Source organism: Coregonus lavaretus (assembly GCF_964263955.1).
Source record: "Coregonus lavaretus genome assembly, chromosome: 5".
Taxonomy (NCBI): domain Eukaryota; kingdom Metazoa; phylum Chordata; class Actinopteri; order Salmoniformes; family Salmonidae; genus Coregonus; species Coregonus lavaretus.
This window is the reverse complement of record NC_139992.1, coordinates 73,822,286-73,837,208: the sequence shown is the minus strand read 5'-3', so window position 1 is coordinate 73,837,208 and position 14,923 is coordinate 73,822,286. Positions and strand designations below refer to the sequence as shown.

The window sequence follows — 14,923 nt, the reverse complement described above, 5'->3', positions numbered from 1 at the left end:
GCTGCTTCTTCTGTAAATTCTCTCCATGCTACCTCTCCATGCAACCTGTTTGATGTATCCTCTGTGGTAGGGGACCCAACCTAAAAAAACATGCTGATGCTGCTGCCTACACCACACACAAGGCCCTCTATCCATACACTCCTCACAGCTGCACATGCACGCAGACAGCTCCTGTGGCCGGAGTGTTATGGAGGAAATATGTAAACCCTCCCTTTAATTTCTCTAGCCTGCCAAATAGTATTCCTATGTGCTCTTTGGGGACTTTTCCTTTAGTGTTGGGTCGTTCGCGAACGAACAGCTCTTTTTGAACTGATCTTTTTGTTGAACGTCGGGAACCGAATTGCATCTGTGAAAGAGCCATTCAATTGGCTCCCTCATTTACACACTATTACCACTGGTTTTTGAGCTCCCGACAACAATTATCTGCAGATACATTATAAAAACATTCTCTGAAGATTGTAATTCCTCACTGCAGTAAAAATTGATAGTGAGGAGAGAGCCTCATTCTGGTCCATACGTATTTTTGCAGTGCATTCCATTTTTTTATTCATTTCTTTGCAGTTCATCTAATAATTTGGTCAGGTAGAAATGATCAGGTAAAAATTGTACTTGCATATCACGATGTGACATAATTGCAGGCAACATTTTAGGCTTTACGTATTGGATTTGGTATTTTGAAGCACTACTGAACAAAGAGCTATTTGGGAGCCAAATTAAGGTCTCTTAGCTGAACGGAGTCAAATGATCCGGCTCACCGAAAAGACTCGGAATACCCATCACTACTTTCCTTGAGTGAAGTGGTAGTTTTGCAGGGGAAGATGATGGGGCCAAGGGCTGGAGCAGAGGTGTTGAATTGAGCAGAACCTTCAAAAGACAACAAAATGAATCCACACACACTTTCACATCAAATGGATAATATTAAATACAATTATTCCATAGCCGTATTAACACAATCTAATCCTTTCTAACTCTAGAGATGCAGCTTGGCCGTGGAGCGAGAATGCCTTCGCCTCTTTAGTCAAAGAAATCAAACATACAAAAGCCTATTGACTGACTCTCTCCATCGCTCTCTCCCTCTTCCAGGCAGTGCCACTGTGGAGCGTGAGGGCCTCTCAGCCGCCCTAGTCAAAGACATCCGCAACTACTTCCAGATCAGCCCAGAGTACTTCTCCATGCTGCTGGTGGGCAAGGACGGCAACGTCAAGTCGTGGTACCCGAGCCCCATGTGGTCCATGGCCAACATCTATGACCTGGTGGACTCCATGCAGCTCCGCAGGCAGGAGATGGCCATCCAGCAGTCGCTGGGAATGCGCTGCCCCGAAGACGAGTACGGGGGCTACGGGTACCATCACAATGGCTATGACGGTTACCAGGACGCTTATCACCAGGGATACGGTTACTAAAGGGGGCGGGGAGAGGGTGTCAATAGTCAATAGTCTATCAGCAATGATATGGCTTCTAAAGGGTATGTTGCCTAATCTCGTAGATGCTTCTTGATGGCCTTTTGTAGATTTGAATGGATCAGATAGGTGTACGCAAGCCCTCTGGTAGTCTAGATGGGATTTCCACCATGTTGCTTGAATCAGATCTACAAGTTAGCAGTAAGTATCTAGGGGTAGGGGAAAGGAATTTCATTAAAATTGGGCGTGTGTGTGTGTGTGACGGGCATGAGTATAAACTTTGTCTCGCCTCCTATTAGTGGATTGTGTTTTCAGGAAGTTTATGCACAGGGTTAAAGGGTCAGGGGTTAGCTCTGTACTTCCTGGTTTTGAACTAGAAGGAAATAAAGGATTGGATAGTGATGTCATCAATCTCAATCTCTCTTTATATCAGTCTTGTTGTTGTGTATTAAGAATTACAATCAACAGTTTTTCAACATTTCAAATTTTCTTTCAGTCTACTTCAATTCCATTCCTGACCAAATTTTCATTTAGACTTCCACAGTCTGGACCTTATTGTAGATACAAGCGTAAAGATAAGTCAAAACTTTTGTATTTATTGGATTTTCTATTTGAGGAAGTTTTATTTGAGGCTATATCAGAGCTATAACTGTCCGTTTCTAAGATTATTTTCAACTTTATTTCTCTTTTGTAAAGTTTCCTGTTGCTACATACTGTTCATATTTATACTCCATTGTGCTTTACAAATAAAACTTTGTTTACTATCAACAGTTTCTCTGAGGTAATACACATCTCAGTACTTTGTATAAGCGTCTAGTCAAAAGTTATCTATGCACACAGTAAACATATATTATGCTACACCTCCCCCTGTTGGTTCAATTTGAACATGACAACTCAGATCAACAGAATGGGAAAATACAGTCAGTAACCTAGACAAATTATGTTATTTTTGGCAGTAGTTTTTAATGTTCATTTGGTAATCTGTTGACTGTTTTGTGTTAGAAAAATAGTAATTATGCACTGTATCATAATAATGGTCATGTAAGGAACCAGGTGTAAATTGCCTTAAATGTATACAACATAATTCTACTGATTTCATAAACTTAACTCCACAATAAACTTTTTTGAATACAAGGTAGAAGTGTAAATTATATGGCACAATAAGCATGCATAGGAGAGGAGTAACACAGTTGAACACATGTAAACCACTAGAGAAGGCAGTTATTTTTCAGTGTGTAATGTAAAACACAATCTTACATGTTTTACCATCAGATTTTCTGAACATAACATGGACTGAGACCAGAGCAAATCACATGGTCCTTGTGCTGGTACTGTATGGTCTTTGTAAGCGCTTAATAATGATAAGACAAACTGAGTGGTTGGCCATCAGAAAGACAAATTAATTTAGCTCTCAACGGTCCAACAGCCTGGAGTAGATTTCTTATTAGCCACCAACATAACGCAAAAAACAACAACTCTGCTTTTGAAAAAAAGAGACAAAATAAGATCATAACCGGCAGATATTAACTTCTCAATATATGACAGCTTTGCCAGTGTGTCAATAACAGCAATAGCATTATTTTAAATACAATAACATATACAAAATTGTATATTTAGCATTTCTTCCATTACAATATTATTTGTATAACATATTCATACACAAACAAGCATATTTTTTAATAGATGCGGTAAAGAGGACCATGGAACGCAGCCCATGGGGGATGGAAGGACGCCGGATTAGCGCACATTCAACAAATCTGATCTAACAAAGTGGATAAATGTGAACAGGCACACAATTTGGTTACAAAAATTTGATTTTGATATATTTGGCTGTTTTCGCAGCATAACATTTAGAAGTTGTTTCTTTTCAGGTTTAAAAGAAGTGACTGCTAAATGCTAACTCCCGTTCGTATAAGCTGGTAGCATAGCTAGCATACAGAACTCGCATGTGGTAGTCAAAGTCGTTTTTTAACTGCAATGCAGTTGATTGGTGACGATGACATAAACATGTATTGGGGTTAACATCCATACAAGCATTATACTCAGATTTTTACCTCAACATAGTTTGAAATACACATATAAACAATAGCCTAAATGTAGGAAACATTTTCTGGGGGTCAGTCAGGATATTCAGGATCTTTTCCCCACGCGTTTCCATGGCATTTCCCTTGTTTCTGTTTAGTTCCATTGACCTCTTTACCGCATCTATGATGTACAATCAATTATTATGACATCATAATCACAGTAGGCCAACAAAATCACAGGCCAAGCAACTCTGATGTCATAATACACAGCCACAGTATGTCCATTCTGATGTCACAGGCTGATGATGTCACAGGCCAGGTTACAGAAAAGTCATAATTCAGGACTGACAGTTTGTCCATTGTGATGTCACAGAGCCAGGCATTCTGATGACCTCACAGGGTTGAGCCATTATGAGGTCTTAATGGGTGGCTAGAGAGACTCCTCCTCTGATTCACTGTCTGTGTTGGGCTTGGTCAGCCTCTCCAGCTCCTCCCCATCCTACACAAACACAAAAGGAAGCATGGTGGAGATTAGAGAGGAATAACACCAGAAAGACGAACTTCTGAAAGCAGTGGGTGGATGCGGTATGGTTAGCGTTTACCTGCTTGGTGTCGGTGAACAACAGCGATTAAAAACATGTAGAATCTAGGGATGGGCATTTGACATTATTTCACTATTCAAATAATATCAGGACATTTCTGGGGATATCCGGATAGTCAGATTTTTTTTTTTTCGACCAATCAGAATGACGCAAATGCAGAGGTAAACAGCGGAAGGCTGCTTTTCTCCGTAGTTTTGGGCTAAAAGCAACAGTGAAAGAGATGATAACATTTTAACATTTAAGTCATTTAGCAGACGCTCTTATCCAGAGCGACTTACAAATTGGTGCATTCAACTTAGTGGTACAACCAGTGGTACAGCCAGTGGGTACAACCACTCCTTTTTATTTTTTTTATTACATTTACATTTTTGTCATTTAGCAGACGCTCTTATCCAGAGCGACTTACAGTTAGTGAACACATATATATATATTTTTTTATACTGGCCCCCCGTGGGAATCGAACCCACAACCCTGGCGTTGCAAACGCCATGCTCTATCAACTGAGCTACATCCCTGCCGGCCATTCCCTCCCCTACCCTGGACGACGCTGGGCCAATTGTGCGCCGCCCATGAATCTCCCGGTCGCGGCCGGCTGCGACAGAGCCTGGATTCGAACCAGGATCTCTAGTGGCACAGTTAGCACTGCGATGCAGTGCCTTAGACTACTGCGCCACTCAGGAGTAATGTGGATATTGATGTTGTATTATACAGGGCACATTTGTAAAAGAGACCTAGGTCTCAGTATGTCTTCCCTATTAAAATAAAGGTTAAAATAAAATAATATACATCAAATACCCACGCAGTGAAGCTCAGAATCAATAGCCAGCTGTATGAAATGGCCATTAGGGTAAAATATGACTAAACAGAGCTGTATGCTTTTAATATCCTGGAAACCGCTGACCACAAAATGTTTAAAGTACTGATGTGATGTACAGTAATGGATTGAGGGAGCTAAGGTCCTTGCCTCCATCTACATTAGTTGTTTAGTGATGATGTAGTGCAGATAAAGTTAGTGTGTCAGCGATAGGAGAGTAGAGTAGGCCTTTATGTAGATACATCATGGAGATGCACTCCTAGTTGCGGTAATGTATGTCCTATGTCCCCTCTGCTCTGCCCAGACCCTCAGTCCTAAGCGCTAAAGAGTTCCAGGGGGACCCACCCAGCCCCAGTCTGTGGTGGACAGACAGACCAAGCAGCCCAATGGCTCTCTCTCTCCCTGCTTCCTCTCTCTCCCTGCCTCCTCTCTCTCTCTCCCTGCCTCCTCTTTCTCTCTTGCTCCCTGCCTCCTCTCTCTTGCTCTCTCCCTCCTCTCTCTCTCCCTGCCTCCTCTCTCTCTCTCTCTCCCTCCTCTCTCTCTTTCTGATCAGGTGAATGAGCTCTAACAGTGGGCCCTGAGTAGTGTGATAATATAACTATACTGACTATCTCTGAGTAAAGCTGCCAGGTCACCCATGATACAAGTCAGTATTCCAAAGGTTGCAAGTTTGAATCCAGCGATAGAAATTTACATTTGACATTTTAGTCATTTAGCAGACGCTCTTATCCAGAGCGACTTACAGGAGCAATTAGGGTTAAGTGCGTTGTTCAAGGGCTCATTGACAGATTTTTCACCTAGTGGGCTCGGGGATTCGCCCAACGATCTTAAACGCTAGGCTACTTGATATTTTTGTTTTAAGCCTATCCCAAACCTTAACCCTTATCTTAACCATTCGGAGTTAATGCCTAAACTTAACCCTAACCTTAAAAATGTGGAGTTAATGCCTAAACTTAATCTTAAACACGTCAAAATGTGACATTTGAAAACATGGATTAACGTCTAATTCTGACATGAGACTGTGAGAGCTAGTTGTCAGAGTGTGTAAAAAATATATAAAAGCAACGATTCCGCAGGTGAAGAAGCCAGATGTGGAGGTCCTGGGCTGGCGTGGTTACACATGGTCTGCGGTTGTGAGGCCGGTTGGATGTCTTGCCAAATTCTCTAAAACAACGTTGGAGGCGGCTTATGGTAGATCAATTAACATTGAATTCTCTGGCAACAGCTCTGGTGGACATTCCTGCAGTCAGCATGCCAATTGCATGCTCCTTTAAAAACTTGAGACATCTGTTTCGTTGTGTTGTGTGACAAAACTGCACATTTTAGAGTGGCCTTTTATTGTCCGCAGCACAAGGTGCACCTGTGTAATGACCATGCTGTTTAATCAGCTTCTTGATATGCCACACCTGTCAGGTGGATGGATTATCTTGGCAAATGAGAAATGCTCACTAACAGCGATGTAAACAAATGTGTGCACAAAATCTGAGAGAAATAAGCTTTTTGTGCGTATGGAAAACTTCTGGGATCTTTTATTTCAGCTCATGAAACATTCCATGTTGCGTTTATATTTTTGTTCAGTATATATTTATACTCTGGACTCTGGATTTGTGTGTATTGTTGTGAATTGTTAGATATTACTGCACTGTTGGAGCTAGGAACACAAGCATTTCGCTACACCCGCAATAACATCTTCTAAATATGTGTATACAACCAATCAAATGTGATTTGATTTGGTGTTCTGTACAGGTACTGTTCTGTTCCACACCCCATGGCTGGTGTTCTGTAGAGGTACTGTTCTGTTCCACAACCCATGGATGGTATTCTGTAGAGGTATTGTTCTGTTCCACACCCCATGGCTGGTGTTCTTTTAAGCCCTCTGCCCTCTCTCCTCTCTGGCTCTGGGCCGTCACCAGTCTTCATGCCTGCCTGCCCTGCAGCCTATTGGGCATCAAGCCTGGCACTCGCAGACCAGACGAGAAGGGAGGGAGGGAGGACGGGATAGAGGGAGGACGGGATAGAGGGAGTGAGGTAGGGATAGAGGGATAGAGGGAGGTAGGGATAGAGGGACAGAGGAGAGGGGGACAGGGGCTGAGGACACCCTAATAACCCTAATACACATAGCCTGAGGACAGACATGCGGTCCACCCATCTCCCTAAATAGAAGCGACTGCTATTTCAGATTCTCTGAAGGCATGCGGTCTATCCATCTCGCTCTCCCTACAAACAATCCCTTCTACTTCATACAACCCCTGCTGGCTTCACCCGATCACCCTCTTCTCTAGACACATGCAGTTACAGTTACCACCCCCCCCCCCCCCCCAATGGGTTTCCTAGGATAACATGTAATCTCTTAAACGTGTAGGCCTTTCGTTACAGTTACCAACCCCAATGAGTTTCCTGGGGGTGACATGTAATCTCTTAAACGTGGGTTTCATTAGGTCAAATGCAACATTCTGGAACATGAATAAATAACCAGGCCTTGAATCTACCACCCATGAAGGGTTATCTGAGGTATAGTGTAACGGGTTCCAGTCTACCACCCATGAAGGGTTATCTGAGGTATTGTGTAATGTGTTCCAATCTACCACCCATGAAGGGTTATCTGAGGTATAGTGTAATGTGTTCCAGTCTACCACCCATGGAGGGATATCTGAAGTACTGTGTAATGGGTTACAGTCTACCACCCATGAAGGGTTATCTGAGGTATAGTGTAATGTGTTCCAGTCTACCACCCATGGAGGGATATCTGAAGTACTGTGTAATGGTTACAGTCTACCACCCATGAAGGGTTATCTGAGGTATAGTGTAAGGTGTTCCAGTCTACCACCCATGAAGGGTTATCTGAGGTATTGTGCTAGGGCAGGGGCCACCAACCGGTCGATCGTGATCCTAGTCGATCACCAAACATTTCTGTAAAAAGACCAACGATAAAGTCTTGTGTTCCTATTTTTGTATTAGTTTGATAGAACTGATTCTGTTACAAAAAGGTTTTCTGGTGAGTGTTTTGCATTGATCTGTGTCAGGTCTTGTGGAAACTATGTCAGGGTCTCGCCAGTAATTGTTATTTGAAGTGGAGAAAATAGCATACCCATGTCAGGGCAGACCGGAGGGCTTAATGCACAGCAGTAGCTCAACGGCAACACACAGTTATAAAAACAACATTCAAAAGTTTGTTGTTCTATTAAATTAAGTGTTTAAAATCACATGGTATATCCTTGTAGGTAACAATGTCACAAGGATAATCTAATTTAATTTATGAACACTCATTCAAGTAATCGAATGCTAACGTCCGTTTGGATATCCTGATTTTCGATTAACCGTGCCCATCCCTAGTATAAATCGACAGCAAATGAACTGAAATTGATGGCCAGAGGTGGTGTTCTGCGGTCAGAGACGATAGGATGGCCACACACTGTTTTTCAGTACACTAACCGTCCGTTGCTCTGGTGTGCTTCCTGTCTTAGGGGGGATTCTCACAACACAGTCTATGTAATGTCACTACCCTTTCACATTTCTGACTGTGTTTACCTAATAGCCATTTGCACCTTAAGGATTTGGGGAAGGTTTGCTGATCCTATATCTATGTCTACAGGCAACTTCCACACAGAGCGTGTCCTCACAAAGCCTCCATAGATCGAGAACCTCCCATTGATCATCATACTCTAACCAACCCAATTTAAAAAAATCTAATGCAGTTACCCAGGGCTAAGGCTGTGGTGGGAATCTAAACTCTGTTCATTACACAGAATCACATTAGTTTCCCCACAGTCTAAATCATATTACACACAAATGTGAATCATGGCTGCCCTCACATAGAGCAGTCTCTGTGTGTATGTGTGTTTGCCTGTGTCGCACTGTATATGTGTGAGAGTGGGTTGTGTTTATGTTTGAGTGCCTGTGTGTATAGATTTCCGTGTTGTGTGTGTGTGTGTGTGTGTGATCATCATACTCTAAGTGCATTCGGAAAGTATTCAGACCCCTTGACTTTTTTTCCACTTTGTTACGTTAAAGCCTTATTCTAAAATTGATTAAATAAAACATTTTCCTCATCAATCAACACACAATACCCCAAAATGAACGCAAAAACAGGTTTAGATTTTATTTGCAAATGTATTAAAAAATATATATATATATACACACCTTATTCACATAAGTATTAAAACCCTTTGCTATGAGACTCGAAATGAGCTCAGGTGCATCCTGTTTCCATTGATCATCCTTGAGATGTTTCTACAACTTGATTGGAGTCCACTTGTGGTCAATTCAATTGATTGGACATTATTTGGAAAGGCACACACCTGTCTATATAAGGTCCCACAATTGACAGTGCATGTCAGAACAAAAAACAAGCCATGAGGTCGAAGGAATTGTCCGTAGTGCTCCGAGACAGGATTGTGTCGAGGCACATATCTGGGGAAGGGTACCAAAAAATGTCTGCAGCATTGAAGGTCCCCAAGAACACAGTGGCCTCCATCATTCTTAAATGGAAGAAGTTTGGAACCACCAAGACTCTTCCTAGAGCTGGCCACTCGGCCAAACTGAGCAATCGGGGGAGAAGGGCCTTGGTCAGGGAGGTGACCAAGAATCCGATGGTCACTCTGACAGAGCTCTAGAGTTCCTCTGTGGAGATGGGAGAACCTTCCTGTAGGACAATCATCTCTGCAGCGCTCCACCAATCAGGCCTTTATGGTAGAGTGGCCAGATGGAAGGCACTCCTCAGTAAAAAGGAACATGACAGCCTGCTTGGAGTTTGCCAAAAGGCAGCTAAAGGACTCACAGGCCATGAGAAACAAGATCCTCTGGTCTGATGAAACCAAGATTGAACTCTTTGGCCTGAAGCGTCACGTCTGGAGGAAACCTGGTACCATCCTTAAGGTGAAGCATGGTGGTGGCAGCATCATGGTGTGGGGATGTTTTCCAGCGGCAGGGACTGGGAGACTAGTCAGGATCGAGGGAAAGATGAACGGAGCAAAGTACAGAGAGATCCTTGACGGAAACCTGCTCCAGAGCGCTCAGGACCTCAGACTGGGGCGAAGGTTCACCTTCCAACAGGACAATGACCCTAAGCGCACAGCCAAGACAACGCAGGAGTGGCTTCGGGACAAGTCTCTGAATGTCCTTGAGTGTCCCAGCCAGAGCCCGGACTTGAACCCGATCGAACATCTCTGGAGAGACCTGAAAATAGCTGTGCAGCAACGCTGCCCATCCAACCTGACAGAGCTTGAGAGGATCTGCAGAGAAGAATGGGAGAAACTCCCCAAATACAGGTGTGCCAAGCCTGTAGCATCATACCCAAGAAGACTTGAGGCTGTAATCGCTGCCAAAGGTGCTTCAACAAAGTACTGAGTAAAGGGTCTGAATAATTTTGTAAATTAATACATTTGCAAAAATGTCTAAAAACCTGTTTTTGCTTCGTCATTATGGGGTATTGTGCGTAGACTGATGAGGGGGAGAAAAAAACAATTTAATGAATTTTAGAATACGGCTGTAACGTAACCAAATTTGGAAAAAGTCAAGGGGTCTGAATGCTTTCCGAATGCACTGTATACATTCAAGCATGTCCTCACCCCTCGCGACCTCTGCAGCACCTCTCCGTTTATGACACGTAGCTTCTCACGCTGTAGGCCGTACTCAGGATCTTTGGGCCGGCTGGCGTTGTAGACAAAGATGGCGAGCAGCACCACGGGTGCCTGCAGGAAGAAGTCCAGCGAGGGGTGGAAGTCAAAGAGGAAAAGGGACAGGGCCGTGACCAGGACTGTAGTGATCTGGCCTGTCAGCACGTGGAACATGTTGTCTCTGAACTTCAGGATGAACGCCACCGACAGGCCCAGGGCAGCTAGGGATAAAACATTTGATATATTAATAATGTATATACTGATAATGATATATCAATAATAATGCATTTACAATAATCAACCTCAGGATGAACGCCACTGACAGGCCCAGGGCAGCTACTGATAAATTATGTAATGTATTAATAATAATGTTTATATTGATAATGATGTATCAATAATAATGCATTCCTAATAATCAGCCTCAGGATGAATGCCACCAACAGGCCCTAACTGTCAGGAATAATGGATCAATATATTAGTCATGAATAGTGTATCAATAATAATGCATATATTATATACACAGTATATACTGTACCTATTCATGCTAATGAATGAACCAGTCCTTTGCAATGTATGGGATTAATTCAGTGTGTATGTGTGGCCTACCAGTGACCAGCACCAGTGCAAGTGAGTAGACGTTGTGACCGTAGAAGAGGCCACAGTGGATGGTTAGACCCCTCGCCTCGCCCCCTAGACCCAGAGTCAGACCGTTGAACAGCATGCCAAACATGTACCTGCAACCACATACATAGATTTTAGACTGAGATGGGGTGTGGGTGGGTGTGTTTTTGTTTGTGTGTAGTTGGTGGTTATTGGGATGTTTGGAAGCTATGTGCATATGTGAGTGTGTCATATGTCTGCATTCATGCATGTGTGTGCCAACATTCACATGAGTTCTTACAGTTTGCTGTTCTGGATGAAGATGCTCTCTTGGAGCTGGTCTCCCTCCTTGAGGATCTTCTCGTTGTAGATGTTGGCCATAGAGGAGATAAAACACTGGAGCACCAGGAGGACGTGACCCATGCCCAGGGAGCGCAGGGTCCTCATCAGCCTCCCCCGCCACGCCTCAGCCTGCCCCGGCAGCACTGAGCTCCATGTGCTGGAGTTACTGGAAGGGAGGGAGAGGAGACAGCAGGAACACTGACTTAGACTGACTTATTGACAGGGAAAGAAGACTTGTGGTGTCATGTAGGATGTGTGAAGATGTCCTAATACGGACACTGTACAGAGGAGTGCTGAATTCCACAGACTGCCTCCCTTCCTCCTTCCCTCCCATCCAGCCCTCTGCCAACCTGTCGTTCCTTCGTTGCTCCTCTAGCTGTGTGTAGAGCAGGCAGCTGTTGGTGGGTGGGGAGAGGGGGCTGGGGTGGAGGCCCGGCATCGCTATGGCCAGTTGGCTGCCTCCCGACCCCATCGTCAAGGAGACAATGGACAGGAAGAGGATGACCAGGGAGGCCCACTGCACCCAGGACAGGCGTCTCCTAGGGGAGAGGAGGGGAATGGCAGCGGTCAGAGATGAGCCCATCGAAATAGGCTGACCCTAAATGCTGATCTGAAATCTGTTTAAGATTTTTCCTCCATAATGGTTCAAGCTGTTATTGTTTTTGTTTTGTTTAATGTAACGGAAGAGTGGAGCATCCAGTTTTGTGGTAAAAAAACAAAACAGTATTTGTTGTTTGAAATAACTTTTGTTGTAATATCGCAAACGGTCGTGCCAGTTTCACAAAGTACGGATTCCAGCTTGACCAGTGCTGTCAAAAACACAATTTTCCTGTGTTTTATATACATTTCCACACTACAAGGTTGGAATAATACTGTGAAAATGATAATGCCCTTTTAGTGTAAGAGCTGTTTGAAAAGACCGCCTGAAATTTCAGCCAGTTGTGGTGGGATGTAGTTTTGAACTGTCTAGTGACATCACAAGGAGGTAAATGTGTTAATAGACCAATAAGAAAGAGTACCAAACCTCTCTACCAATAACAGCTAGTTTTCCCCTCACCACTCCCAGACAGTCCTAGCTAAATTGCTCCTTGCTGAGAAGCTATTTTTGTTTCTTTTTGACCATTTTAATAGAAAACAATCACAGTAAGGTACTTAATTGTTACCCAGAAATGATTTGATAGTGAGATAAAAACATCTGCATTGGTTAGGGTTGTGGCAGGGTAAGCTGATCCTAGACCGGTCATTAGGGGAAACTTATACCTCGAGTGCCACTATCAGCTATGTAAACAAACATATAGGCCCAGTACAGAACACCATGTCCAGAACAAAACTGTGACTTACTTCAGCACAACTCTGAACAGGATGGCTGTGGTCAGGATGACAAAGTTGGAGAACAACACTGCCATGGCCTGAGGGGGAAAGGAATCAGAGACAACTGAGGCTTTAACATGGGCATTTAGGACACTGCAGTGTGTTATTAATAAACTCACAGGCTGTAGGTAGGTCATGACGTAGAAGATGATGAGGTTATCCAGAAAGTAAAGGAAGGCGGGAATGGACCACTTCATGAAACTCAGGAAGGCAGAGCCCGAGGAGCAGCCCAGCTCTCGACATGAACGACCCTCTGGAATACATACACTTTCATCTCTAATTTCCCTTCTCTCATGTACTTTCTTGCTCGACAACAACAATTCTAAACATGCTGAATTAGGACATTGGACAAGATGGTGTCATCTCCCTCAGTGCCCATCTCTTACCTCTGACCATGACTCTGAGAGACATGCCAAGACAGAAGAGCAGCTTGAGCCCCTCCGCCAGCAGGTTGACAGACGCAGGGAGGAAGTCATACTTGTTCTCTACAGGTCAAAGAAGAGAAAAAACAGTTACATAAAAACATTGATTCAAACTGAAGTCCATAAATGACAATGTAGTACTAACGTGCGTTGACAGAGAACTTGAGCAGCAGGATGCGGGAGGAGCCCAGGGTGACGAAGCCCAAGCCCAGGGCCAGAGTGTACGCTGAGGAGCGGGAGCACAGGCTGGGACACAGTCTGGAGCTGAGCCGGCAGCACGCCATGGCTGAGGCTGGGGTCACACACACGCAGGGCTCCTGGCTCACTGAAACACACACAACAAAACAATACCACTGTAAGCTGGTATATGAGTGCAGGCCAAGAGCCGACATGTAGGCAGAGCACGCAGAGGTGGGAAATAAGAAACAAAAGAAGAGAAACAGTAAGAGCAGAGAAAACAAAGACAACAGCAGTAAGCTAGGCCTTCACTGTCCGCAGCACACACCCCAGTGCTGAGAGAAACTGTTCACAGCCTAACCCACCCTATCTAACCCTGCTAGTTTCAGGTCACTCTCCATACAGTTGACTACAGCAGTACATTTAGGCCTAGATAGTAGCCACATTTAACTCCTCCCACTCTCCCTCTACTAACACAACATCCCAAACAGGTCTAGCTATTCTGCTCCTCTCTCAAGCCACAGGACATCACCTAGGCTATATACAGTAACTAGTGTTGTCCTTAAAGTAGCCACGGTTATCACCTCTCCGCAGAGTCTTCCTGTTTGTCAAGCTGATTAGAAGCATGTGAGAGCCATGAACAGACAAAGACAGGGCCAAACACAAGAGACACACACAGAGGATTTTCTTCCAGAGTACAGGAACACAGTTCAACTGCAGTTATTATTACATTAGCTGAAATGGTTGCTAAAGTAATGTTCAGTGTTTACAAAAACAACAAATGGACAAAAGGTTACATTGTGGTTATTTTAAATTATGAATAGAGGTCATGCTAAATTTGCATGAAACACCCTGTTATAGGACAAGTTGTATATGAAGACTAATGTGTGCATGGCATGTTTGCATATAGCCTAATGCAAAGGCAATGGCAATATGTAATGGCAATAGGCTTACTGTACTTTAAGACAATCTGTTAACAGTTCATGCAGGCAGAGCTATACTAGCTAATGCAGGTGTATGGGCACGTCATCAAACGCCTATCATAAACTAAAAGGGATAGTTAGTTAGCCTAGAAGTCATACATTTATCAAGCTATATTGTGATTGTTCACATAAACTGTCAGTCCCCACAATAGCAATTAGCTAGTACAGCTAGATACATTAGTTAGCTAACTAGCTTCATTTCCAGCTGCTTGATCGCATGGTGGTGTCTCAAGAATGTAAACATCGCACACAGCACTGTGTAGTGTCGAGCACTGCCTGTGTCACTCCCTCGAATCTGTCCACAAAAACTAGAGTTTCTCTATGAAGAGTAGGCTACGACATCCTGGTGTTAAAATTCAACAAAAACTAAGAGTTAATACTTAGCTAATAGAAATCGTACCTTTTCTACAGCTCTCTGTCTACACATTGTAGATCATCAACTTACTTCGTGTTTGCTTCCTGGTAGCCCTGGACGCGCGCAAGCGCAATGGGTATGAAACGGGGATTGGCGAAGTCATCTTTTAAGGTCTTTAAAATATGCACTATTCAGAAATCACTCCGCCATTTTCTGGT

The 14,923-nt window shown here is 43.7% G+C and overlaps 2 protein-coding genes across 5 annotated transcripts in view; one reads left to right on the top strand and one right to left on the bottom strand.

Moving 5' to 3' along the window:
* The window catches only part of ccdc80 (coiled-coil domain containing 80), a 26,503-nt gene extending 24,138 nt beyond the window's left edge, over positions 1–2,365 (top strand). The window contains exon 9 of the mRNA XM_084162086.1: positions 1,084–2,365. Within this exon, the coding sequence (XP_084018212.1) occupies positions 1,084–1,403 (320 nt within the window). The 3' untranslated portion in view covers positions 1,404–2,365. The remainder of the gene's footprint in view (positions 1–1,083) is intronic.
* Positions 2,339–14,830, bottom strand: slc35a5 (solute carrier family 35 member A5). Of its 4 annotated transcripts, none has more exons than XM_084162089.1 (10): positions 14,796–14,830; positions 13,336–13,515; positions 13,155–13,253; positions 12,888–13,021; positions 12,739–12,806; positions 11,748–11,936; positions 11,357–11,563; positions 11,062–11,189; positions 10,408–10,676; positions 2,339–3,923 (listed from the first exon to the last, which is right to left on the bottom strand). In XM_084162089.1, coding segments are annotated over exons 1-10 (1,344 nt in total). In that variant the 5' UTR covers positions 14,797–14,830; the 3' UTR covers positions 2,339–3,854. The 4 variants fall into 4 exon arrangements, with proteins under 4 accessions (XP_084018215.1, XP_084018216.1, XP_084018214.1 ...); XM_084162090.1 differs by having other exon boundaries at positions 14,751–14,829; XM_084162088.1 differs by having other exon boundaries at positions 12,739–13,021; positions 14,751–14,829.
* Between the last annotated feature and the right edge of the window lie 93 nt (positions 14,831–14,923).